General features: G+C 42.4%; 1 protein-coding gene and 1 pseudogene across 2 annotated transcripts in view; both read left to right on the top strand.

Annotated features, from left to right (window-relative positions):
* Nucleotides 1-48: 48 nt before the first annotated feature.
* Nucleotides 49-18,002, top strand: LOC111972612 (collagen alpha-3(VI) chain-like; annotated as a pseudogene).
* A 620-nt stretch (nucleotides 18,003-18,622) lies between these two features.
* Nucleotides 18,623-25,516, top strand: part of col6a3 (collagen, type VI, alpha 3) — a 71,381-nt gene continuing 64,487 nt past the window's right edge. For both annotated transcript variants that reach the window (XM_024000837.2, XM_070446792.1), the window contains exons 1-2: nucleotides 18,623-18,962; nucleotides 19,130-19,720. In XM_024000837.2, coding sequence (XP_023856605.1) covers nucleotides 18,641-18,962; nucleotides 19,130-19,720 — 913 coding nt within the window. In that variant the 5' untranslated portion in view covers nucleotides 18,623-18,640. The remainder of the gene's footprint in view (nucleotides 18,963-19,129; nucleotides 19,721-25,516) is intronic.

Raw genomic sequence — 25,516 nt, 5'->3', positions numbered from 1 at the left:
AGTTTGTCCCGTCTCAGCCTTAGTCAGAGCCACAGATCCTCTGCAGAGCGATCGAGAGGGTGTCAGTCTGTCTCCGAGTGCTTCGTTTCATTGTGTGCTATTGTTCCCAATAACGATCCTCTGCAATCATCCCCATCTCCACCTCGCTCATCTGCCTTCCTTCGGGAGGAGCTGGACAAGCAAGCTGCACAGAGGGGAAATACCTGGAGGATAATGACCTAAAGGCCTTTGTCATTTTGCAGAATTTGTTTTACCAAAGACTGTGGAATAAAGATAGTTCTGCTCAGGGTAAGTGTTAAATTCTCTCGGACTGTTTTAAAAGGTACTTTTCGAAAGTAGTGAAAGTTGGGAGTTGTTATTTACTTTTGCACAATGGATCAAGAACACCTGATAGGTTCTTTTTGTTTTAATTTCTTTGCATATTTTCAAGCATTAAATTGGACTTGTCTGTGTCTGAAACTGGCCATGGTATGGCATCTCATAAATGTGAGCATGCAAGCCCATAATCATAGTTTTCTTCTGACATGTTATCTTTAAGCTCATAAATATCAGACACCAAGTGTTTGAAGGCAGAGTGATACCTATACTTAGAGGGCGAGAGGAGTGGAAGAGTTAGAGGTGAGACATAGTTACAGTAGGGGGGGGAAGTAGGCGTGCGTTAGCGATGCAATGCCACAGGACATGCGGAGAGCAGTACAAAGAGATGCCAAGGCGTGTGTCTGCTCTCTATCTTTACTGGATCTGAAAAAGCTGCACTTCTGCATCTAAAATACATGATCTCTGCAACTCTGCATTGAGTGCTTGTTTTAAATTAGTTAGGTTTTGTGGGGGTAGTTTGCTCACTGTGGAAACTCCCTTAAATGCCAGCATCAAAGTGAGATCCAAGTGGAGATCATTTATCTGACCAGAGTTGTAAACATATAAGGTACTGCATTCCACAAAGTGGTGCAGTCGCGCTCTCCTCCACAGACGTGTGGTGCACAGGTTTTTGTATTAATTCCGATGTAGCGTTCATTTAAGGCAGGGGAGTCAAACTCATTCTATGGAGGCCCTAGTGTCTGCAGGTTTTTCTTTTCAATTGATCCCTAGGCAAACAGGTATGGGGAGTTCCTTACTAATTAGTGACCTTGAGTAATAAATCAAGTTCAAGGGAGAAGAGAAAACCTGCAGCCACTCGGCCGGCCGTGGAATGCGTTTGACACCTGTGATTTAAGGCTTAACCTTTTCTACAGGCATATCAAAACAGCAGCACTGACTGAAATGTGTGTTCTTCAAGAAGCTCATGTCAAAATGTCCCAGAGTCACTTGTTCCTTAATTGTTGATGTTGATGCGCATATTGTCTTTTTAGCATTTGGGCATTTAGCATAGCATAAGTGGCCCCCAATCGCTGTTTGTTGAAATACATATGTTCCTGAGTGATAGAAATGGCTCGACATAGACTCATGATTCCAGCGTGCCAAGTGTGTCCCCGCATTGGCGTTTGAGCACCACCAATCGGTGGTGGTTGAGTGTAGAGATGTTTTCAGCTCGGTCCCAGCGATAAACCACACCCTCTGGAGCGAATGGGAGAGTGGAAAGTGTGACGAGAGAGCGTTTTCCACACCCCCAGCCAGATGGACTGTGGGAGTTTGGTCCTTCCATATGAAATCCAGAGTCAGGGAATACCAGGTGTGCATCATTAGCCTTTACCCTCACCCTCAAGAGTGAAATTATACATGAGTATTTTTGTAAGTGCTCAATCTTTCCCATTTCACTCCCAAAAATGTACTCCCATCACAGTTGTACTCCCACAGCCAGGCGTTTTGGGGAAGCTCTTATTATAAGACACTAGCAGAGCAGCATTGGGAAAATTCTTAGTGAAGGAGTTGTTTTGTGAATCAGCCTAGCTAAGCATTATTGCTTCTCTATGCTCTCCAGCAAAGTCTCTGTTTTTTACACACTGCGACATTTAAACATTTGATGGGTTTTGTAGTCATTTTATGAGGCACACCTGAAAGAGTTGTCCCCAGGGTAATTTATTTCAGAATGAACATTTTCGCCAAGTTTTGCGACTTCCTGATTCACTTCAACTGATTGCCATTACTCTTTTGAATGATGAACGTCCAGATGAATGTCTAGTTGAACTATAGATTGTTGTTCCAGGCTACGTGTGCCATTTTAAAATTGATGCAGCTCTGTACTTGAGTTGTTCTAGTCTAATTCATTTTAAATGTAACCTTTATTTATCTAGGCAAGTCAGTTAATAACAAATTCTTATTTACAATGAAGGCCTACACCAGCCAAACCCGGACGACGCTGGGCCAATTGTGCGCCGCCCTATGGGACTCCCAATCACGGCCGGTTGTGATACAGCCTAGAATCGCACCAGGGTGTCTGTAGCGGCGCCTCAAGCGCTGAGATGCAGTGCCTTAGACCGCTGCGCCACTCGGGAGTCAAATAATGTCTAATTATGTTCTGTAATATGTCATGTTTTGTGTAGACCCCAGGAAGAGTAGTTGCTGCTTTTGCAACAGCTAATGGGGATCCTAATAAAATACCAATTAGATGATAAAAATGTGCTGTAGAAAGGAGTTACATTGTAACATTTAATTCATAAAGCCTTGCAGTCATCACAAAATCTTGAGAGGCCATATGACAGGCCTCGTATTCACAAAAAAACTCAGAGTTAAAGTGTTGATCTAGGATGCTCGCTAAAAGGCATGACTGGTTCTAGATCAGCTCTCCTACTCTGAGACGTTTTGTGAGTAAGGGCCCAGATTTTGACAATGTGCGAAGAACATCACCCTTTTTGGTGATGATCACCTACTTACAATGCAGCCAGCCTGACGCATTAGGACTGTTGCTGTCAGACAGGCTAATAGGGACGAGCTCTGTGAAATTCGCTTGTGTGCCTGTCCTCTTTTACCTTTATCATTGATCCCATCATATTCTTCCAGGCGGTGGAAGGGGCGTTTTGGCCAGTGTGGCCAAATATGGCCCTAGGATTGGTTAATTCAGAGGACAGACATCAGGGCTGCGTTCAGTACGTTTTTATGTTCTGGAACGTTCAATTGAACGGTAACGGTGTTGTACTGAACGACCAGTTGAAAGAAAATGGGAAGGGGATGAGTTATGGGTTGGGGAATGCTGTCAGCAAGGCCACTGTCCTTTAAATATGTCACTCATTGCAACAAGCTATACCTTGCCACACCCACCAAACAGGTGCAAACACACCTCAGACTGTTTAAGAACATACAAGAACGTATTGGGGAAACGTGTCGTTCAGCATAAACCGTTCTGCAATGTAGAAAATGTTCAAGCCAAACTGAGCGCACCTCAAGTGTTCTTAGTTGGCACAGTTGAGGGTAACATTGAGAAATGGAATACACAAGAAGACATTTCATAGGGGAAATAGCAATATCAAGTCTTGACCTTCAATTTCTGTCTGAAACGATTCATCTCGTTAGTTTTCTGTTGTGCAAGCGGAGTACACCTCATAACTCATTGTAGCAGAGAGGCCTGATGAAAGACAGGGCTCCCTCTTAGAGTTGTAGGTTCTATACAGTAAGATAATGTTTGGGGAGCTGCTGGTGTAGTGCTTGTGTGTGAAACCTACGTTACATTGACCTTGCAGCATAATTTGTGGGTGTGCTATGCACACAGATGTTTGCACACTGGAAGAGAGATGTGTTCCATCTCTTTGTCTATTGGATCTGCTTAGTGTCGGCCAACATGGTATCATTGAAACGCGTCAATCTCGTATGTTTGCAAAAACACATTATTCAAGAAACATGAAGTTCATGTGAATACATTGCATTTAATGGGGAAGATCTGGAAAGGCACACACCAGGATTTGGAAAGGCACACACCTTTCTACATAAGGTCCCATAGTTGACAGTGCATGTCAGAGCAAAAACTAAGCCATGAGGATGAAGGAATTGTCTGTAGAGCTCCGAGTTAGGATTCTGTCGAGGCACAGATCTGGGGAAGGGTACCAAACATTTATGCAGCATTGAAGGTCCCCAAGAACACAGTGGCCTCCATCATTCATCAAACTGAGCAATCGGGGGAGAAAGGCCTTGGTCAGGGAGGTGACCAACAACCCGATGGTCACTCTGACAGAGCTCCAGAGTTCCTCTGTGTCGATGGGAGAACCTTCCAGAAGGACAACCATCTCTGCAGCACTCCACTAATCAGGCCTTATGATAAAGTCGTCAGACGGAAGCCACTCCTCAGTAAAAGGCACATGACAGCCCGCTTGGAGTTTGCCAAAAGGAACCTGAAGTACTCTCAGACCATGCAAAACAATATTCTCTGGTCTGATGAAACCAAGATTGAACTCTTTGGCCTGAATGCCAAGCACCACATCTGGAGAAAACTTGGCACCTTCCCTATGGTGAAGCATGGTGGTGGCTGCATCATGCTGTGGGGACTGGGAGACTAGTCAGGACCGAGGAAAGATGAACGTAGCAAAGTACAGGAAGATCCTTGATGAAAACCTGCTCCAGGGAACTCAGGACCTCAGACTGGGGTGAAGATTCACCTTCGAATAGGACAGCGACCCTAAGCATACATCGAAGACCATGCAGAAGTGGCTTCGGGACAAGTCTCTGAATGTCCTTGAGTGGCCCAGCCAGAGCCAGGACTTGAACCCAATCGAACATCTATGGAGAGACCTGAAAATAGCTGTGCAGTGACGCTTCCTATCCAACCTGACAGAGCTTGAGAGGATCTGCAGAGAAGAATGGGAGTTCTCCCCAAATACAGGTGTGCCGAGACTCAAGGCTAATATCTCTGCCAAAGGTGCTTCAACAAAGTACTGAATAAAGGGTGTGAATACTTATGTAAATGTGATATTTCAGTTTTAAAAAAATATCTACATTTGCAAAAAAATCTAAAATCCTGTTTTTGCTTTGTCATTATGGGGTATTGTGTGTAGATTGATGAGATTAAAAAAAGTATGTTTTAGAATAAGGCTGTAACGTAACAAAATGTGGAAAAAGTCAAGGGGTCTGAATACTTTACGAATGCACTGTAAATCACCAATACATTTCTTTGTAGTCCAACAAATATTGCTATCAGGTTGTAACTCACAGCTGGCCTGGTACATTGTTTGCTTCTTACAGCCATTTGGTTGGCTGTAAGAAGTGTTGTGTTTCAGTTTCAATTACGCAATATTTTGGACAAAACTGGACGAATGTAACCAAGGCTGGGAATGTCAAAACAATCAAACTAGCAATTGCAATTATCACAAGTCAGTCATAACGTCGCTAAGTAATAGGCTAGCTTATCTATAGACGTGTAGATATTTATTTAGCAGGCTAAAAACACAGAGCCTAATGTTAGCTTGCTAGCTAGCTAGCTTATGGGAGAATTTTGTCATTGGATAAGGGGCTGACTTTTCCCCCCCATATCGTTTTTTCTGTGGCTACAGCTAGAGATGCAGGTGTCATTTGGTTAGCTAGCAAGAAACGTGAATCACTTCGCTTACTAGTTTTGCTGGACTTGAATGACTGTTACAGTTAGCACATATCTTAGTTGTACAGTAAATCAAATGTACTTGGCATCGATCAAATGGGCGTGCAGGCAGGCAAGTTCCCATTCAGTTGTTAAAACTTACAAGCTGCATACTGATGCTCGCCTTTTAAAAAGTCAGATAAATCTATTTAATATACAGTTGAATTCGGAAGTTTACATACACTGAGGTTGGAGTCATTAAATCTCGTTTTTTCAACCACTCCACATATTTCTTGTTAACAAACTATAGTTTTGGCGGTTAGGACATCTACTTTGTGCATGACACAAGTCATTTTACCAACAATTGCTTATTAATAACCTTCTCTCTTATTTAACCATACATATCAGTAACATATCATTACTAATTTGACTATCCCAGATTTACATTGCCGAGTTAAATAAAGGTTAAAAATAATAATAATAATAAAAAACATTTACTATATTACGTATATTCTATAAGACCAGGCTGTTGCAACGAACTGGCAAAATAAAGACCAGAATTGACGTGTTTCACTATAACTAAGCCTAAAAAATTAAAGTTACTCTTTAAATTACTTATCTATACGAATAGATCCGAGGGTGAGGAAAACATGTCACATTTGATCCCATGATACTGTACGCATTTGAATTTTCACCTGAATTTTACCCATTAGCGTGTAACTTCCCTATTTTCCCTTCTTCTCCATTAACTTTCAATTGTTCTTTATATCATCACACACACTTTCCTCACCATAATCTGTACGTCATTGAGCTGGCTTCAGCTGTGAGTTGGCTGGAGTAGCTGCCAGAGCACTGTGTGAGGGCACTTAGACCGTAAAATGAACTAGCCTGGGGCTCAACTATGGGCATATGGCTGCGCTCACCTTCATCATGATGTTAATAGTGTATACCTTCCCAGTCATGGGCCATGTATGCCAGCCAAAGATATTACATTTTTTTGTCCCCTTTCCCTTGGTGACAGCGTTTATTTGTCTGCAGGAAAATTCCTCATTGCCGAACAGCTCAGTTGCCAGTTGGAATTGTAAATATGGGTTTATGGTGGGATTTTAAAGTGAAATAGAGCTGAGGTTGGGCATTGTATCATGCAGAAAACAGCAAAGTCAGCACATGGTGCTGTATTTAGCTCTTTCTGCACAGAAATGTCCGCAGCATGACATTATCGACAGAAGTTCCATAGTTTAGAATAGCTATTGGGTGTGCTAAGGTTTCCACCATACAGTATCTATGCGGGCTTACTATTACATTTTAACTCTGTGTACATTAATAGGTCTACAACAGCAGCTCTGTGTGAATGGTGCTAAAATGGGACCCTGACGGGGAAGTGCTCCGGCAAGTTACCCACTGCTTTATGGGGATCTAGTGATGCTGCACTGGTGTGTGTGTGTGTGTGTGTGTGCGACTTGTTTGAGACTGTGAATCTCAGCTTGGTCAGCAGCGTACAAGGCATTTGATGACTGTTTTTGTAAACATTTTCAGAGATCCAATAAATACCTGAGCTCAGCCAATTTGGCGTATGCCCTTCAGTCATGGCATTTCCATGAAGGTCTACAAGAATGCAGACCTGGGTTTAAATTCTATTTGAAATCATTTCAGATACTATATCTGTTTTCGGGGCTCTAAATGAACCATTTTAATTGGTAGCACTGGTGCGCCTAACTTAGAAAAGTGAGGAGCACACATAAGATGTGTATATATATATAAGATGTAAGATGTATATATATATATATATATATATGTATATATATATATATATTTTTTATGTATAGCCTACATTTTGGCCTATATGAATCATACTTATTCTCCAGAAGAAGATACCACTTTTCCTTTATTTCTGTGCCACCAAACGTTTGCATATACTGGTAAAGTTATTAGGTTGTTAGTCGGGCTGCATGATATGGACAACAAATCTTATTGTGATTTGATTTGCGATATAGGAATCATAGTATAGAATGATTATTCAAATTCTATGGTTGGCGTTGTTTGGCATGACAACAGATGAAAAAGCCAGGTAGGAGTTATGACAGGGTAGGAACCAATGTTCATGTTTTGAATTGTGGCTTGGAATATCCGACTCCATGTGCTTTTTTGGCTGTTCAGGCTGCAGGAAAAATAAGAAATTCTATTCGAGTTTGCAAAAAAAATGGGGTGAGTCACTTCAAACTGCCATTGTGAACAAGGCTTTATTGTGTAGTCTATCTGAAACTCTTTCTGGGTTTGGCCTTCATCTTACTTTGGCAAAAAATCCACAACAGTTGCACACACTCTTTCCTATGAACATTTGATTGGAACAACGTTGGTCTGTTCGATCTTTCTCGGGACTTTTTAATTTCCCTCGACGATACTTAACATCACAATAAGGGGAAGCTGGACTAAATATAGAACAACAAAAAAACCACTGTGAAACTGGACTTTCCAGTCCAACAACCTTCCTAAGAACACAACTTTTAGAAGATGGAAAATATGCTCCTCGCCAACAGTAGATAATTAGCAATGTAGACTGGCTGTTTGAACAGGTGGTTTTGATCATGCCATTAGGCTCTACAAGTTCTAGCTCCAGTTCGAGCTCAATATCACCTATGCTGCTACTTATTTGGACAGACAGAAATGAGCCACCAATGATAGCACTCTAAGAGAGACATAAACTAACCGGAGTGTGGCTGTTGTTTTGAACCCTTTACTGGAGGCATTTGCTGGCAAGTGCCTGTTGTTGATGTGGATAAGGGAGAAACACATTGAAAACCCCTTTGTTAGACAGCTTTGCAGGCTTGGCTAGTCCTTGCTGACGTCGTGGTAGCAGTGGATCCCATATTTCTACACATAGTTCCATGTGATGGTAGTATGAGGTATTTTCTTCTCCAATGGTGTGTTGAAGAGTAAAACATAACTGTAAATATGTTGTTGACATTAGGAATTTGCTTTCACTGTGTGATGACCGTGGAACAGGGAGGCAACCAAAAGCAACAACTTAATTTAGGCTTCCGCTAGGTGTTCACAGAGCTGCATAATGTCCCTGTCAGAATGACAAAAACTCAGTCTTGTAAGTTTTTTATTTTGAAATACACTGCTCAAAAAAATAAAGGGAACACTTAAACAACACAATGTAACTCCAAGTCAATCACACTTCTATGAAATCAAACTGTCCACTTAGGAAGCAACACTGATTGACAATACATTTCAGATGCTGTTGTGCAAATGGAATAGACAAAAGGTGGAAATTATAGGCAATTAGCAAGACACCCCCAAAAAAGGAGTGATTCTGCAGGTGGTGACCACAGACCACTTCTTAGTTCCTATGCTTCCTGGCTGATGTTTTGGTCACTTTTGAATGCTGGCGGTGCTTACTCTAGTGGTAGCATGAGACGGAGTCTACAACCCAACACAGTGGCTAGGTAGTGCAGTTCATCCAGGATGGCACATCAATGCGAGCTGTGGCAAAAAGGTTTGCTGTGTCTGTCAGCGTAGTGTCCAGAGCATGGAGGCGCTACCAGGAGACAGGCCAGTAATCAGGAGACGTGGAGGAGGCCGTAGGAGGCAACAACCAGCAGCAGTACCGCTACTCCGCCTTTGTGCAAGGAGGTGCACTGCCAGAGCCCTGCAAAATGACCTCCAGCAGGCCAACAATGTGCATGTGTCAGCATATGGTCTCACAAGGGTCTGAGGATCTCATCTCGGTACTAATGGCAGTCAGGCTACTCCTGGCGAGCACATGGAGGGCTGTGCGGCCCACAAAGAATGCACCCCACACATGACTGACCCACCGCCAAACCGGTCATGCTGGAGGATGTTGCAGGCAGCAGAACGTTCTCCACGGCGTCTCCAGACTCTGTCACGTCTGTCACATGTGCTCATGTGCTCAGTGTGAACCTGCTTTCATCTGTGAAGAGCACAGGGCGCCAGTGGCGAATTTGCCAATCTTGGTGTTCTCTGGCAAATGCCAAACGTCCTGCACGGTGCTGGGCTGTAAGCACAACCCCCACCTGTGGACGTCGGGCCCTCATACCACCCTCATGGAGTCTGTTTCTGACCGTTTGAGCAGACACATGCACATTTTTGGCCTGCTGGAGGTCATTTTTGCAGGGCTCTGGTAGTGCTCCTCCTTGCACAAAGGCGGAGGTAGCGTCCTGCTGCTGGGTTGTTGCCCTCCTACGGCCTCCTCCACGTCTCCTGATGTACTGGCCTGTCTCCTGGTAGCGCTCCATGCTCTGGACACTAAGCTGACAGACACAGCAAACCTTCTTGCCACAGCTCGCATTGATGTGCCATCCTGGATGAACTGCACTACCTGAGCCACTTGTGTGGGTTGTAGACTCCGTCTCATGCTACACTAGAGTGAGAGCACCGCCAGCATTCAAAAGTGACCAAAACATCAGCCAGGAAGCATAGGAATGAGAAGTGGTCTGTGGGCCCACACCTTGCAGAATCACTCCTTTTTTGGGGGTGTCTTGCTAATTGCCTATAATTTCCACCTTTTGTCTATTCCATTTGCACAACAGCATGTGAAATTTATTGTCAATCAGTGTTGCTTCCTAATTGGACAGTTTGATTTCACATAAGTGTGATTGACTTGGAGTTACATTGTGTTGTTTAAGTGTTCCCTTTATTTTTTTGAGCAGTGTATATGCTCATTTTACGATGTTGATGGATTATTATGTTGTATTGTACTTAAATCATTAATACTCAGATTATAAAGCATTGATGATGGCAATGTTAAAGGGAAACAGACACATGTAGGACTACTTCACAAAAATGCAACATTCAAGTCTTCTATTACTTTATCTACTATGATGTCATTTTTTTTCAATTATACCTGCCATAGAGACTGTTACCTGCTGTGATGCTGAAAAGAACACCAACCTTCCATGACACTTCCTGTTCTATTTCATTTGCAGGTGTTCTCTTTGGTGCTGGGTAGAAGATGAGGAAACACCGGATGTTACCACTGTGCGCTCTTCTGGGCGTACTGTTTGCAGGACTGCTGCCCAAACTTGACGCTCAAGAGGAAGGTAAGCTTGGCTAGGTTTCTATTCTCAGTTCAACTTGTGTTGCCCTGTCTTAGGCCCCTATCACTTCACACACCCATTGATCTTAGTAGCACCTGGAAGCCTCGTTTGTAACTGTGACTATTCAGGTTAGGGATAAATCGGTGGGATCTGTGCAAGTGCTGTTGAGGATGGTCCTTGTTATTTTCAGCACAAATGAGTCAATTGGCCAAAATGTTAGACATTTAGGAAAAAATTAGGAATGACAATGATGATATTTCTGAGCACTGCTGTTTAACTGGAGTTGGATTGATATATATGGGTTGAGGTTCCCCCTTTCTTGAAACAAGAAACGTTTGGGTACAAAGTCAAAGCTGTCTAGTTCCCTGCAGGAAGTCAAAGCTATTTTCATGGTGTGAATGAGAAAAGCTCAACATGAGGTCTACTCAGGAATCACTGTAGCCTTCGAGTCCTGTGTCATGTTTTGGATCCCTGGCCTCGCAGTTCCGCCTCATTTACGATAGCCTTCTGGCGGGTGAGGTGAGCTAAGGTGTACTGCCTTCATATTTTAGCGCCAGTTTATAGCCTATTGTACATGGTACATTAACAGGGTCGTGAATGCAGTCATGCCACTGGACTTGGCCTCTTTCACAGCTCGGTGAGAGTCCTCAAAACCAGGTTTCTTCTTTTGAAGATTGCGCACAAGGGCTGGCCGCCGATATATACTTTCTAGTGGATTCGTCCTGGATCATGGGACAAGAGAACTTTCAGCACGTCCGACAGTGTCTGTAAAGGTTAAAGGTCTGCATGAGGGTGGCACTTTGCCCTCGTCCAGTACAGTGGTTCGCCCCAAAACCGAGTTCCAGCTGATCATGTACCCATCTCCGCTGGGGGCCCTGGCCCACATCAGGGCCATAGCCTACTGGGGAGGCGGCACCCGCACGGGCCTGGACATCCTCGCCCAGGCCCGCGGTGGCGGGCAGCCGTGCAGGCGAGGGCGTGACCCAGGTGGTGGTGGTCTTGACAGACGGTCGCTCCCAAGATGCAGGTACTGTGGCTGGCCGGTGTGAAGGTGTTTGCGGTGGGGGTGCAGGACACGGTGGACTGGGAACTCAGGGAGATGGCTAGTGCGCTGCAGGACACACACGTGTTCAGCGTAGACTCTTTCCTGGCCCTGCGGGGGGTAATCCAGGACTTAGTGGTGGTGGGCTTGTGCGGCGCAGTGACCCAGGCCGGGGATGCCCCTGTGGTTGTCGAAGCCAAAGGAGTGCCTCGAGATGTGACGGGCACCAACAGGTGGCTTGTGTCACTACCATACTAATGCCTACATTATCATTACAAAAGAAAGCAGCTGCGAATGTGTGGCCATATCTGGATGGAGTCCTGTATTAACACGATTAAGGGGTATTTAACACCATAACCCACATTCCACCGTCCGGCACCCATTAACATCACTGTTTCTCATCACATTTAATTTGCCTGTAATACTTTAAGATCACCACCCAAGTTTGCATGTGATTGACACTGCTAATACATTTCAGAAGAGGGCTTTTGATGGCACTGGCGGCTGCTATCCTCGTACAAGCCAGATCAACCAATTTATAAAGCTTGTGCATGAACTGAGAACAAGCCATCTCAGTCATTTGGAACACCCAGTGCCTTTTTTTATGTGGTAAAGACAAATCACCGTTAGTTTGACATTCTAGTTTGCTACGACAACATTGACTATGTAAAAGTTACAAGTAGGATCTTCAAACAATTCATCATTCATGGCAGACTGTTACAGGCGGATAATAATCTATTCACATTATACGGTAACAGGGTATTAACGTCAATCATCTCTTTCTTTGTCGCTCTCTCTTTTTCTCTCTATCATCTAATACACATAGATATTTAGAACACCTTCAGCCCATGATCTTTGCTCTACAAATATCACGTAGCTGCTTTTGTCTCATTGAGAGCAAATCTCCATATATTAGGCCCTTATGGCTCAGATCTTTGAAAAAGTGAATGAACAGCAGTGACAAATGATCTCTAACAATAACCGCCTCGGAGAGCAGCTTTTAACAATGGCTGACCATCCACCCACTGCTTGTGTGTCTTGTTTAGTTTTTTTGTGTTTAGGCTATGTTTTATCAGTTACTGTCTTCATAACTGTGTAAAATATGTGCATAATATTCGACACTTGAAACAGTAATGAACCTGCCTGGACTCATCCTTGACTTGCAGCAGAGCCTAGTTTTATCCAGTATAATATTGACAGGGCAAATGTAGTGTAATATCAACAGAGCAAGTAAAATATAACAGCGTGGCACAATGCACAATAAAATGTTACAGAATAGTTATTTATTCTCTTGATTAACAGTAGAGGCTCTTAAGCATCAAGGATGGGCCACAGGATCATGACTGGTACCCAATATATCTGAGGTCTGTAACATGAGTCTGCATGGGGTAGCTGAACTCAATGGAGTTGAAGGAGGTTATTTTTGGTGCATTAAATCAAGCTGATATAAGACAGATAAAAAGGAGAAACTGACCCTTTTGACGGTATTACGAAATTCTGAGTATATAATGAGTACAGTGCTTCAGAGCTATTTTGTAATGTTCTGTGGATGCCGCACTGCCCTAGACATTTTGGGAAATTATCATAAACAACATATTTTGCAAAGAATTACATTAATGGAGTATCATATAGCAAGCTACAGGGTCATCCTCAGACTAATTTGCAACCATTATCACTTAAGGTCAACATGTATTCACTCCTTGGTTCAGCCTACATGCAGTATAATGTGCTTTTGTGATGTTTTTTAATGATTGATTGTGTTCATCATGAATGTTACATTCAATGATGTACCAGCACATTATCTTTCTCCCTCTTTCTCTGTTTTAATGCTTTCACGTTGCATTCTTTCTGTTTTATCTCTCTCTCCCTTTTAAGCACAAGAGTCAGCTGACCTTGTACTCTTAATTGACGGATCTGAGAATGTTGGAGCGGCCAACTTCCCCCGCGTGCGCGATTTGGCTATGAAAGTCATTGAGGGCCTTGATGTGGGCAGGGACACAGTTCGGGTGGCCGTGGCTCTGTACAGCGCGGACCRKGAGYTTCAGTTCTWTCTAAATASCTATGASAKCAAAGCCGCTGTCCTGGATGCAGTGAAGGCCATTCAGTTCACAGGCAGCAATGAGGCTAACCTTGGAGCCGCCTTGGAGAAAGTCGCTGAGAGCCTGTTGAGTCCGGCATCAGGGGGCAGGGCAGAGGAGGGGGTGCCCCAAGCTCTGGTGGTTATCAGTGCTGGACCGTCCAATGACGATTTCAGTGCGGGTGACAGGGCCCTTAAGGCAGCAGGGGTTATCACGTTTGGCGTAGTGGTCGGCGGCACGGCCAACGCCGAGCTGGAAACTATCGCCACAGACAAGAGCTTTGTTCTGTCGGCCCCCGATTTCAGGACAGTGGCAAGCATGGGTGACCAGCTGCTACCATACGTTAACGGGGTGGCCCAGCGTACCATTGTCGTTGAGAATGAATTCACAGAAGGTAGGTAACCTCCATGCAAGGTGGGAGTGGGTTGAGGGTTCATGGAACATTTTTATTTTGTGTGTCTTGTAGCTGATTGCACACTTTAGGTACTTTAAGAATAATAAATTGCTAACACTTTACATGAAATCAAATCAAAGTGTATTGGTTGCATACTCGGTTTTGCAGATGTTATCGCAGGTGCAGCAAAATGCTTATGTTTCTAGCTCCAACAGTGCGGCAATATCAAGCAACACAATAACAATACACACATAATCCAAAAGTAAAACAAATTACAACAAATTAACATATCAGAACGAGCAATGTCAGAGTCCGGAATATAAATATGTACAGTATATGAATAGCCATGACTAGAATAAAAGATATACCATATAAAGTGGGTAAAACAGTATTTAAACATTATTAAAGTGACCAGTGTTCAATGCCCATGTACATAGGGCAGCAGTCTCCAAGGTGCAGGGTATAGTACCAGGTGGTAGCCGGCTAGTGACAGTGTCTAAGGTTCAGGGCAGGGTACTGGGTGGAGGCCAGCTAGTGATGACTGTTTATCAGTCTCTTGGGCCCAGCTTTGATGCATATGTACAATCTCCGCCTTCTAGATGGTAGCAGGGTGGCTGAGGTCTTGATGATTTTCTTGGCCTTGATCTTCTTGAAGGGGGTATACGCAATGCTGTCATGACACCTTACCTGTATGAGTGTTGCAATAACACTTTATTCAACATTATTCAAGAAAAATTTAAGTCCCTTAGAATAGCTTTTAAGTTTGTTCATTCGTAAAATGGAAACGTGTATACGCAGTACCTAACCCCCTGACACACAAAAGGGGCAGCCTCAAAGCGTTAGCTACCCGTTGCTTATGCTTTGCTCAAGGCCACAAATGGCAACACAACAAATAGTAATTTAAAGACCCAATATGTAGACATAGCTCCGCCATTTCCTGGTTACTAAAATTATAAAATTTTCGCCTGATTTCAGTTTCTGACCAAACAATTAATATACAGTGTAGGGAATCATTGTAACATCTAAAAATATCACATTTTCAGCTGTTTATAGCTGGTTTATAAAACCAAAAGTAAAAAGATGCAAAAAATGAAATTTAAGGATAGGCATTGGAATAACATAGAAATACAGGACAGAGCGGATCTATTGCTTTTCAGACTACTGCTTTTTGTCCTTAATCAAAATAGTCCAGAACATATGAAATGGTAACAGGATAAACACACAACACAGCATGTTAAAGGAAATATATTAAACATTATATTCACAAAACCTGTTAAAATATAATATCAAATGATACAAACCCCCCAAAAATCAATTTTAATTCCAGGTTGTAATACAACAAAATAGGAAAAATACCAAGGGTGCTGAATACTTTTGCAAGCCACTGTACAAGGCATTATTCCAAGCATTATCACAGAAAGAGAGAGAGAGAGACAAAGAAACCATGGCTTGTGCCATGGGCAATAGTTCATTGGAGGAAAGAAAGAAAAACAAAAATAATCTCACCACAGCAGGTCAGGAACATAAGCGAAATAACAATTACTTTAAGAGACTTTTATAATCATCTGAGTTGTTTGGATTCCAAATCTGAGTTGTTGACCAATGAAGATTAACTTTACAGTAATGCTAATCAGATATCAGACCTACAGAATGTAACTGCTTCTCAGAGGTGAGAAAAAGGGGGTTGGTAAGATCAACACAGAGAAGGCTGAATTCCTGAGAAGACAATCAAACTTTTTGCATAGACTGTTGATAAGAAGAGTAATTTAGGGGGCTGCCGTATATTTGTAATTGTGAGACAGCAGGTGCTTGACATCCGGGGTTTGAGGGTACACTCCTTATTTATCTCAATAGAATATATTAATTTAATTTTATATTGAAATATTGGTAGATAACATTTCACCAATAGGACAATGCATTGTAATGAAAGTGATGACAAAAGACAGATAGGTTAGCATCTTGACTTGATTTCTAACTTAAGCCAGATTGACAATAAAAAACAAACCTAACAAGTGCACAAGCATTACAAAACTTAGTTTTAACTGAATACTGAAATACCGCAGTTTAGCCAATTTGGCTATTTAGATCATGTGTAATCAAACTAGCTGACCTACAAAAAAGCAACATGAGGTTTGGTATAGTTTAGTTACTGTAGCTGGTTAGATAAGCTTGCTGTCCCACTTGGATATACAGTAGATGTCCGCGTATTCGGTTAACTAGATCTTTACTTTACTGACTTTATTGTCCCCATGGGGAAATGATGTTGCAGTATCATGTACATGTTAAACGTGGTGTTAACATACTGTAGAGAACAAATTGACAATACAAAATTCATGAAAGTTACATACAGTATATTGTATACCAATGAAAGAGACTTCCCTGATGGCCTTACTGGGTGGATAGGAACATTAGCCCGAGCTCTTTAAGAGAGATATGACACCTGACAAAAATGATTGTCTAATTCTGTTTTTCCTGCTGGGGGGGGTGCCCTATACCTAAACCCAGAGTGGAGTATTTCAGTCCAGGTACAGGGGGTGAGTTGGGTCTAAAATTATTTTGTGAGCCTTGATGGGGAGCCTGACCTTAAAGATCTCATCCAAGCCTGTCTGTTTGAATCTCAGCATATTTTTCAGTCTGACGGTGGCATTGCCAAACCAACAAACATTACACAAAAAATGGTAAATGCTCTCAATGAAAGATTTGTAAAACAGAGTCAGTATAGTACAGTCAACATTAAAAAACTTTTGCGAAAGTACAGATCTACTGCAAATCTTTTCATCTCTTCCTGTGAAGAAATAACATTTTATTAGTATTACACAATTACACTCTTCTCCTAAACTAGTTTCATACACTGGTGGAAAAAGTACCCAATTGTCATACTTTAGTAAAAGTTAAGATACCTTAATAGAAAATGACTCAAGTAAAAGTGAAAGTCACCCAGTAAAATACTACTTGACTAAATGTCTAAAAATATTTGGTTTTAAATATACTTAAGTTTTAAAAGTAAATGTAATTGCTAAAATATACTTAAGTTTCAAAAGTAAAAGTATAAATAATTTCTAAATACTTGTAGTAAGCAAGCCAGAAGGCCCAACACCTCCAAAATGGTACCGTTCTGTAATTCCCAGAATGCTGTACAGCTATGTTTGCACAATTTGCAGCAATTCATACTTCTCCAGATGTTACACCTTTACTAACATGAATTCTAACAAACCATTTTTTTGTGCCTTTCTTAAACATGGCATGCTTTGTGAATGCATTCATTCATGTTAACTATGGCCTTAATTAATTAATTGCATCTGTACTTAGGCTACCATTAAGGGAGTATCACAGCTGTATTAGCTTTATTTAGCTAATAATAGTTAGCTTTTATCAAAGCTTTCTCTAACATGTGTAATTGTATTTTCTCTTTCAGCCTTGGAAGTGGGAAAAAGGGACATCATTTTTCTCATTGACAGCACTATGGGTGCCACAACGATCAACTCTCTTCGTGAGTTTATCAAAAGGTTTGTTGACACCATGCCAATCGGACCGGACCAAGTGCAAGTAGGTGTGGCCCAGTTCAGCAATGCTGCCAGGCTTGAGATAGACCTGAACGCATATGGATCCAACGAGGACCTGAATGCGGCTCTGGGAAGACTCAAGCCAAGACCGGGACAAGTGGTGAACATCGGGGCGGCCCTGGACTTTGTGAGGACCAACATGCTGAGGGCTGACAAGGGGAGTCGTATTCAGCAGGGCGTGCCCCAGCTGGTTTCTGTTCGTTGACCAGTAAGAAGTCCAGTGACAGTGTGGGGCAGGCTGCTGAGGCACTGCAGCGCATGGGATTCTGACCCTGGCCGCCGGCTACAAGACTGCCGATGAGCAGGAGCTGAAGCAGATTGCCTTTGATGAGAGTTTGGTGTTCATGCTGCAGGACTTCCGCACATTGCTTCGCAACCCGGGATGTTGTCTCTCTCCTCTCCACTCTATCTGGGGCTGTGGTGACTGAGGGACCACAGAGCCAGGTAATGCTCCTCTCCTATTGTTATTATGATTCATACTAGCTATTAACATAAAATGTATACCTCACATGTAAGGTGGCATTTTCTTACCCCAAGACTCCAAAGGCACAGGTGTTAAACTCATTCCACGGAGGGCCGAGATTCTGCAGTTTTTCACTCCTCCATTGTATTTGATGATCAATTAAGGTCACTGATTAGTTAGGAACTCCCCTCACATAGGCTTTATTCAAAATCATTGACATCTAATATTTGTACTTGAATATTAGAATAGATGAATGATAGTTTTTTTCTCCCCTGTTTTTTCCCCCAGTGGTTGAAAATTACAACAGTGCAGACCCAGAGAGTAGTCAGAGACATCGTCTTTATGGTGGATGCTCTAGCTACATTGGGGGCGCAATCTTCCATATGTGCGGGATTTCATTGTCGGCGTGGTAAACCTGCTGACGTGCGGCCCGACAGGGTGCGCATTGGCCTTATGCAGTTTGCAGAGAACCCAAAGATCGAATTCTACCTGGAACACGCACAACACAAAGCAAGATGTGCTGGCTAAAGTTTGGTCAGCTCAGGCTAATGGAGGAGGTCTGCTTTGAACACTGGAGCGGGCTATGGATTATGCCCTACCAACATGTTCCAGGCCTCGACTGGGTCACGTAAGAGGCAGGGTGTCCAACAGGTGCTTCTCCTGATCACTGGAGGCCCATCCCAGGATGAGGTGAAAAAGATTGCAGACAAAGTGGCCGTGGCAGGTGTACTGACCTTCACAGTCAGTGCCGGCCAGGCAGATGAGGCCTACTTGAAGACGGTCGCTTTCGTCCCAAACTTGGCTTACCATGAAAGCAGATTTTCTGGCCTACCAAGTGTTGTTGAACAGATCATGACTCCTTTGATTACTGTGGTCGGCGACACAGACATCTCAGTAACAGACATCGAAATAACCACGGAACCTGGTGAGCTTTATGTTGTATTTGAGCTTTTATCAGTACGTTTTGGATTTAACAGTGGATATTAAATATGTAAACATTTAAAATGTTATGAAAGATATAGAACGAACTGCAGAATAATGCCATTGACTGACAAAACTGAAGGTCTTGTTCCCTTTCCTCTTTTCTTACAGCAGTTGTTGGAGGCGAGAGGGATGTTGCATTCCTGATTGACGGCTCGGATAATGTCCGAGCAGATTTCCCCTACATCCGGGACTTTATCATCAAAGTCATTGAGCCTCTTGATATTGGACAAGATAGAGTACGGATTTCAGTTGTCCAACATAGTGAGAGGCCAGCTCCCAACTTCTACCTGAATACATATAAGGATAAGGATGAAGTGTTAAGGGCCGTTAATGATCTAAGACTGGCCGGTGGAAGGAGTCTAAACACCGGAATGGCCTTGAAATTCATGAAGGACACTATCCTGTCCCCGGTTCATGGTAGCCGTGCGGCTCAAAATGTCCCCCAGTTTTTGATAGTTTTGACCGGAGGCAAGTCAAAGGATAGCGTGAAGGAATCTGCTAGCGCTTTAAAGACCGATGGAGTGGTACCGTTTGGCGTTGGTGTCAAGGATGCAGACCCTAAGCAAATCGAGGCCATTTCTCACAACCCATCCTTTGCTTTTAATGTGAAGGAATTCAGCCAGCTCAATATGGTACAACAAAGGCTCAATAGCTATGTGAGCCTTCCCAAGGAAGAGCTGAAGGTCATTCTGGACCAAGGTAAGCAAAAGTTTTTGTCATGTTCTGTATTGATGATGCTCTTTGTGCTGTGATGTGTTTTTCTTCTAAACGTGCCTTGTTTGTTGTGTCTTAGCCTCGGTTCATTCTCATGCTATCTCAGTTCATACTGATGCTGTGAAAAGAGATATTGTATTCCTGCTGGATGGTTCTGATGGCACAAGGAGTGGATTCCCAGCAGTGCGAGATTTTATTCAAAGTATAGTGGGTAAACTATCTGTGGAGGAGAACAGAGACAGAGTTTCTGTGGTTCAGTACGCTGACAAACCAGAGGCCAATTTCTATCTGAACTCTCACAAAACAAAGGATGCCATTATTAATGCCGTAAGTAAAATGAGGCACAAGGGTGGAAGGAGCCTAAACACTGGGGCAGCTCTCCAGTTTGTAAGACACCGTGTCTTTACTGCCTCCTCTGGCAGTAGACGACTGGAAGGTGTCCCCCAGATCCTGATCCTTTTGACTAGCAAGAAATCCAGAGATGATGTTAAGGGCCCTGCTGTAGCTCTTAAAGATCTGGAAATTGTGTCATTGGGGGTCGGAGTTGGGGACGCCAATGTCCGTGAATTGGAAATGATTTCCTTCCAACCTGGTTTCACATACCAGGTCACCGAGTTCTCTGAGCTGCCCACAATCCAGCCACAGCTTGTTGCTATGCTTAAAAGCCTGTCGAAAGACACCGAAGAATCAGTAGCTCCTGTGATTCCTGATTTAGTAGGTAAGAACTTCAGCTTGGATCTGAGTATGCTAAATACAAGATATATACCATATTCTTTATCTTTGGAACAATGCTGAAGTTGAAGCATTGTAAATACATATATACCTAAGCCTTTGGTAAACATAGTCTCAGTAGAGTATTTCCTGCTATGTCGATACATGTTATGTATTTTGGTGAAAGATGCTAGTATTTCGTTGCATGATTGAAAAAATAGTATTTTAAAATCCCTTTATTCAGAGTATTTATTGGCTATTTATTCTCTTAAACCAAAACAATTTCCCCCCATTTCACTCTGTTCTCACTCTTTATCTCTTACCTCAACCATGTCTGGAGAAACTATGCCAACTTTCTTTGAAAAGATTGTTCCTTGTTGTTCTGCTTGTGATGATACCTTTCAGAACAGTAGTTTAGTGCTCCCAAAACCTGCATACACTATTCCAGATTGTCATACAACCTTGCAGATATGCACGTGAATGTGTAATGAGACAGACAACTGACCACAACTGTAATTTTGCAGTCATTTCTTCTGTCAGTGATATTTTTCCACTGATATGTCTGGTGTTCCGATTCAGCTTCAAACATTCCTAACAATGTTTATTTTATTTTTTTACATTTACATGCCTTTTAATTTTTTGGAACCTTTATTTAACTAGGCAAGTCAGTTAAGAACAAATTCGGCCTACATGCCTTTTCTATATTATATTTGTTAGTCAATGTATTCCATTTTTATCTATCTTTACTAAGTTGATACAGAGAGCAGCAAAAGGGATATAGTGTTTCTCGTTGACAGTTCAGACGGCTCCAGAAATGGATTGCCTGCCATTAGAGAGTTTATATGAAGAATGGCCAATGAACTTGACATTGACGGGGACAATGTTCGAGTTGCTGTTGTGCAATGCAGAGAAGAGGCTCTGGAATACTTCCACCTTAAAGCTCACAAAACCAAAAGGACTGTCATCTACGCTGTTAGAAGCCAAAGGCATAAAGGAAGGATGACCCCGCAACACTGGAGCAGCTCTTCAGTTTGTTAGGGACAGTGTTTTCACTGCCTCGTCCGGGAGTCGGCATCTGGAAGAGGTTCCCCAGATTTAGTTTTTGTTAACTGCTGGAGAGTCTAATGATGACGTCACAGCTGCTGCATCTGATCCGAAACATCTTGGGGTTCTTCCTTTTTCCATTGGGATGAAAAATGTAAGGCAAGAGGAGCTTCGAAGCATTGCCTACTCTTCCAGATTTATTTTCAACCTACCCGTCTTTGGGGAACTTTTGTCCATACAGCCGGAGATCCTTGCCTTTGTCCATTTTGTCCAATATACACCTACTCATAATTATACAAACACAACATCAGAGATGGTGCTGGGAGGGTTACTGTTTTGCAAAGACATTTCTATTGGCATACAAATTCCAAATCCCCGCTTTCTTGTTCCACATTCCAGAAACGTCATGCTTTTCTTGATTGTTTAAAATCAGGAAACTGTGCTTTTCTGGTCCTTTCAGTTTAAGCTCTTTCTTTTTTCTTTTTTTCCCCCTTTTTCTCCCCAATTTCGTGGTATCCAATTGTTAATAGTTACTGTCTTGTCTCATCGCTACAACTCCCATATGGGCTCGGGAGAGACGAAGGTCGAGAGCCTCCAAAACACAACCCAATCAAGCCACACTGCTTTTTAACACAGCGCGCATCCAACCCGGAAGCCAGCCGCACCAATGTGTCAGAGGAAAATTATTATAAAAAAAACAATTATACAGTATAACATTGTCTAGTAGATTTACACTAGTTTAGATTCTCCGCTATCTAAGCGTACAATCTTCGTCTTCCTTCATGGAAGGAGTGTTTGATTTCACATCTTGACATATTTTTCCTAAAACTGAAAAATCTCGCTCTACAAACTTTCTTAAATATTTTGTCATTTGAGACCTATTTAAATCCCTTTAATTTCACATCCTATTTCTTTGTATTGTTGCATTGATGAACATGGTTACAAGGCTTGGCTATATTTATAGAGCTATGTAATGACTTGAAAGTCATCATAGTTAAAATATATATAATGGATAATATTTCTGACCATGTGTTTACTACATTCTATTGATATGCCGTCCTTGTGCATGTATTAATGCATATCTGCCTGGCTTGGTATCTGTCATGGTTTTACTATTAAATAGGTCATTTAATGTTTTCTTTTGTTGAATTAGATGCTGCACAGAGAGACATAGTGTTCCTTTTGGATGGGTCTGATGATACTAGGAGTGGATTTCCAGCAATGCTTGGCTTTGTTCAAAGAGTAGTGGAAAACCTCAATGTTGGAGAGAACAAAGATCGAGTTTCTGTGGTACAGTACAGCAGAAATCCAGAGGCCCATTTCTTACTGAACACATATCCAGAAAAACAAAGTGTTCTAAGTTCTATCCGAAGCCTAAAGCACAAAGGGGGTAGACCACTCAACACTGGTGCAGCCCTGCAGTACGTAAAGGACAACGTCTTTACTTCCTCCTCTGGAAGCAGAGGCCAAGAAGGCGTCCCTCAGATACTGATACTGCTGAGTGGTGGCAGATCTCAAGATGATGTTGGAGGTGCTGCTGTTGCTTTGAAACAGGACAGAATTGTACCATTCTGTATTGGTACAAGGAATGCAGACATATTAGAGCTCCAAATAATAGCTCGTTTCCCCTCCTATGCTCTTTCTGTCCCTTGGTTCGATGACCTTGAAAGCATTGAACAGCAGCTTTTGTCACTTGTTAAAAGGGTCCCTCGTCAGCCAAGAGTTTATCAACGAACTGTAGTAGGTAAGGAGTTATTTCTCTACCTCTCTCCATTAGCCATTTCATCTGTCACATTTCAGGTTGCTACCTTATTGCTGAAAATAGCTGGATGTCTTACTCAGTACATTCATGATACTATTTTAAGCATGCCTGGTGAGAAATGTAGCTATCACTTTCTAGTCACAAATATACATTTACATGATCTTTCTTTATCATTTTACCTGCAAATTACATTTTATTCATATGAATCTCTAGATAAAACTGAATCCAAACAACGGGATGTTGTTTTTTTACTGGATGGCTCTGATGAAACGCTAAATGGATTTGAGGCTATGCGTGACTTTGTGCAAAGAGTAGTGGAGAAACTCACTGTGGAGGAGAACAAAGATCGAGTCTCTGTGGTCCAGTATAGCAGAGAACCAGAGGCCCAATTCTATCTGAACACTTACACAACAAAGGAAGACGTTGTTGAAGCTGTAAGAGGCCTGAGGCACAAAGGAGGGAGACCCCTCAACACCGGGGCAGCTCTCCAGTATGTCAGGGACAATGTCTTTGTTGCCTCCTCCGGAAGCAGACGCCAAGAGGGCATCCCTCAAATTCTGGTTCTATTGAGTGGGGGAAGGTCCAATGATGATGTTAGAAATGCAGTTACAAACTTGAAAGAAATTGGTGTCATGGCAATAGTGGTTGGAATGAGGAATGCCGATATACTTGAGCTTCAAACAATTTCATATGAACCTAGCTATGCTTTCTCTGCTACACGTTACAACGATCTCCCAAACATTCAACAGCAAGTAGTATCTGCTGTTGAGAGAGTTGAAATGATCGCTACTAACTTGCCGACAACATTAATAGGTAAGACTGCAATCATCAGTTATGCTGTAGTTGGTCAATTCAGTTAGTATAATATGGATGTATTTCATTTCACAGTTTATTGAATTCCCTTAATGTATATGCAAAATGTTATTAACCCATTTTATAAATGCTTATAGATGCATCAAATGATACCAGGAGGGACATTGTATTTTTACTTGATGGTTCTGATGATTCCCGAGGAAGATTTCCAGATATTCAAGACTTTATTCAGAGAGTTGTGGAAAAACTCAATGTAGATGAGAACAAAGATCACGTGTCTGTGGTTCAATACAGTGACACAGCAGAGGTCAATTTCAAGTTGGGTATGCATTCAAAAAAAGATTTAGTTCTTGATGCCGTAAGAGGTCTGAGGCACAAAGGAGGAAGTCCTCTAAATACTGGAGCAGCTCTCCAGTACGTGAGCGGCAATGTGTTTACTGCCTCCAATGGAAGTAGAAGCCTGCAAGGTGTTCCACAGATACTGATACTGCTGAGTGGTGGAAGATCCAGAGATGATATCAGAACCCCTGTCACAAAGCTCAAAGAAATGGGAGTCATTTCAATTGGTATTGGCACAGGAGATGCCGACACACTTGAACTACAAACGATATCTCATGAACCTAGTTACGCCCTTTCTATTACTGATTTCGAAGACCTTCCCACAATTCAGGGAGAATTGTTGTCATTGTTAACAGCAGTATCCGATCAACCAGTGACAACTGCCCCTACCATGCATTTTGGTAAGCTGTAGCCATTTCTATTTTTCTGTAGTGGGATGTGTTCTCTGTGTTCTGGTAAAGGATCTTATCTATGTTATTACATGTCCTTTGAGGAAAATATAGATGTGTGTCTAAGGTGTTTCTCCTTAAAAGAATAAGGTTATGCTAGCAATGACCTTGCTTCTGTGCCCTCTCAGAAAAGTGTCTTTCCTGTCTCTCTGCAACCATTCTTTACCTTCATTTCAGAATCTGACAAAAAGGATGTTGTATTTCTCATTGACGGATCTGACGACTCTAGTACTGGCTTTGCTGGGATTCGCCGCTTTGCAGAGAAAGTAGTGGAGAGTCTTAATGTGGAGGAAAATGGTGACCGGGTGGCCCTTGTTCAGTACAGCCGGGATGCCACACCCAATTTCTATCTGAATTCATACTCTTCGAAAAATGATGTGCTTAATTCAATAAGATCCATGAGGCACAAAGTTGGAAGACTCCTCAACACTGGCACAGCACTGCAGTTTGTGAGAGACACTGTCTTTACTGCTTCAGCTGGAGGCAGACGTGCAGAGGGTGTGCCTCAATATCTATTTGTTTTCAGTGGTGGGAGATCTAGTAATGACTTAAGGGGACCTGCGCAGTCATTGAGAGGGGATGGAGTAAGAACATTTAGCTTTGGAACAAGGAATGCTGATACATTGGAGTTACAAAGCATATCTTTCACACCAGCACACTCTT

The sequence above is a fragment of the Salvelinus sp. IW2-2015 genome, linkage group LG2 (genome assembly GCF_002910315.2).
Source record: "Salvelinus sp. IW2-2015 linkage group LG2, ASM291031v2, whole genome shotgun sequence".
Taxonomy (NCBI): domain Eukaryota; kingdom Metazoa; phylum Chordata; class Actinopteri; order Salmoniformes; family Salmonidae; genus Salvelinus; species Salvelinus sp. IW2-2015.
The sequence above is the reverse complement of the archived record's forward strand: the minus strand, read 5'-3'. Positions and strand labels throughout refer to the sequence as shown.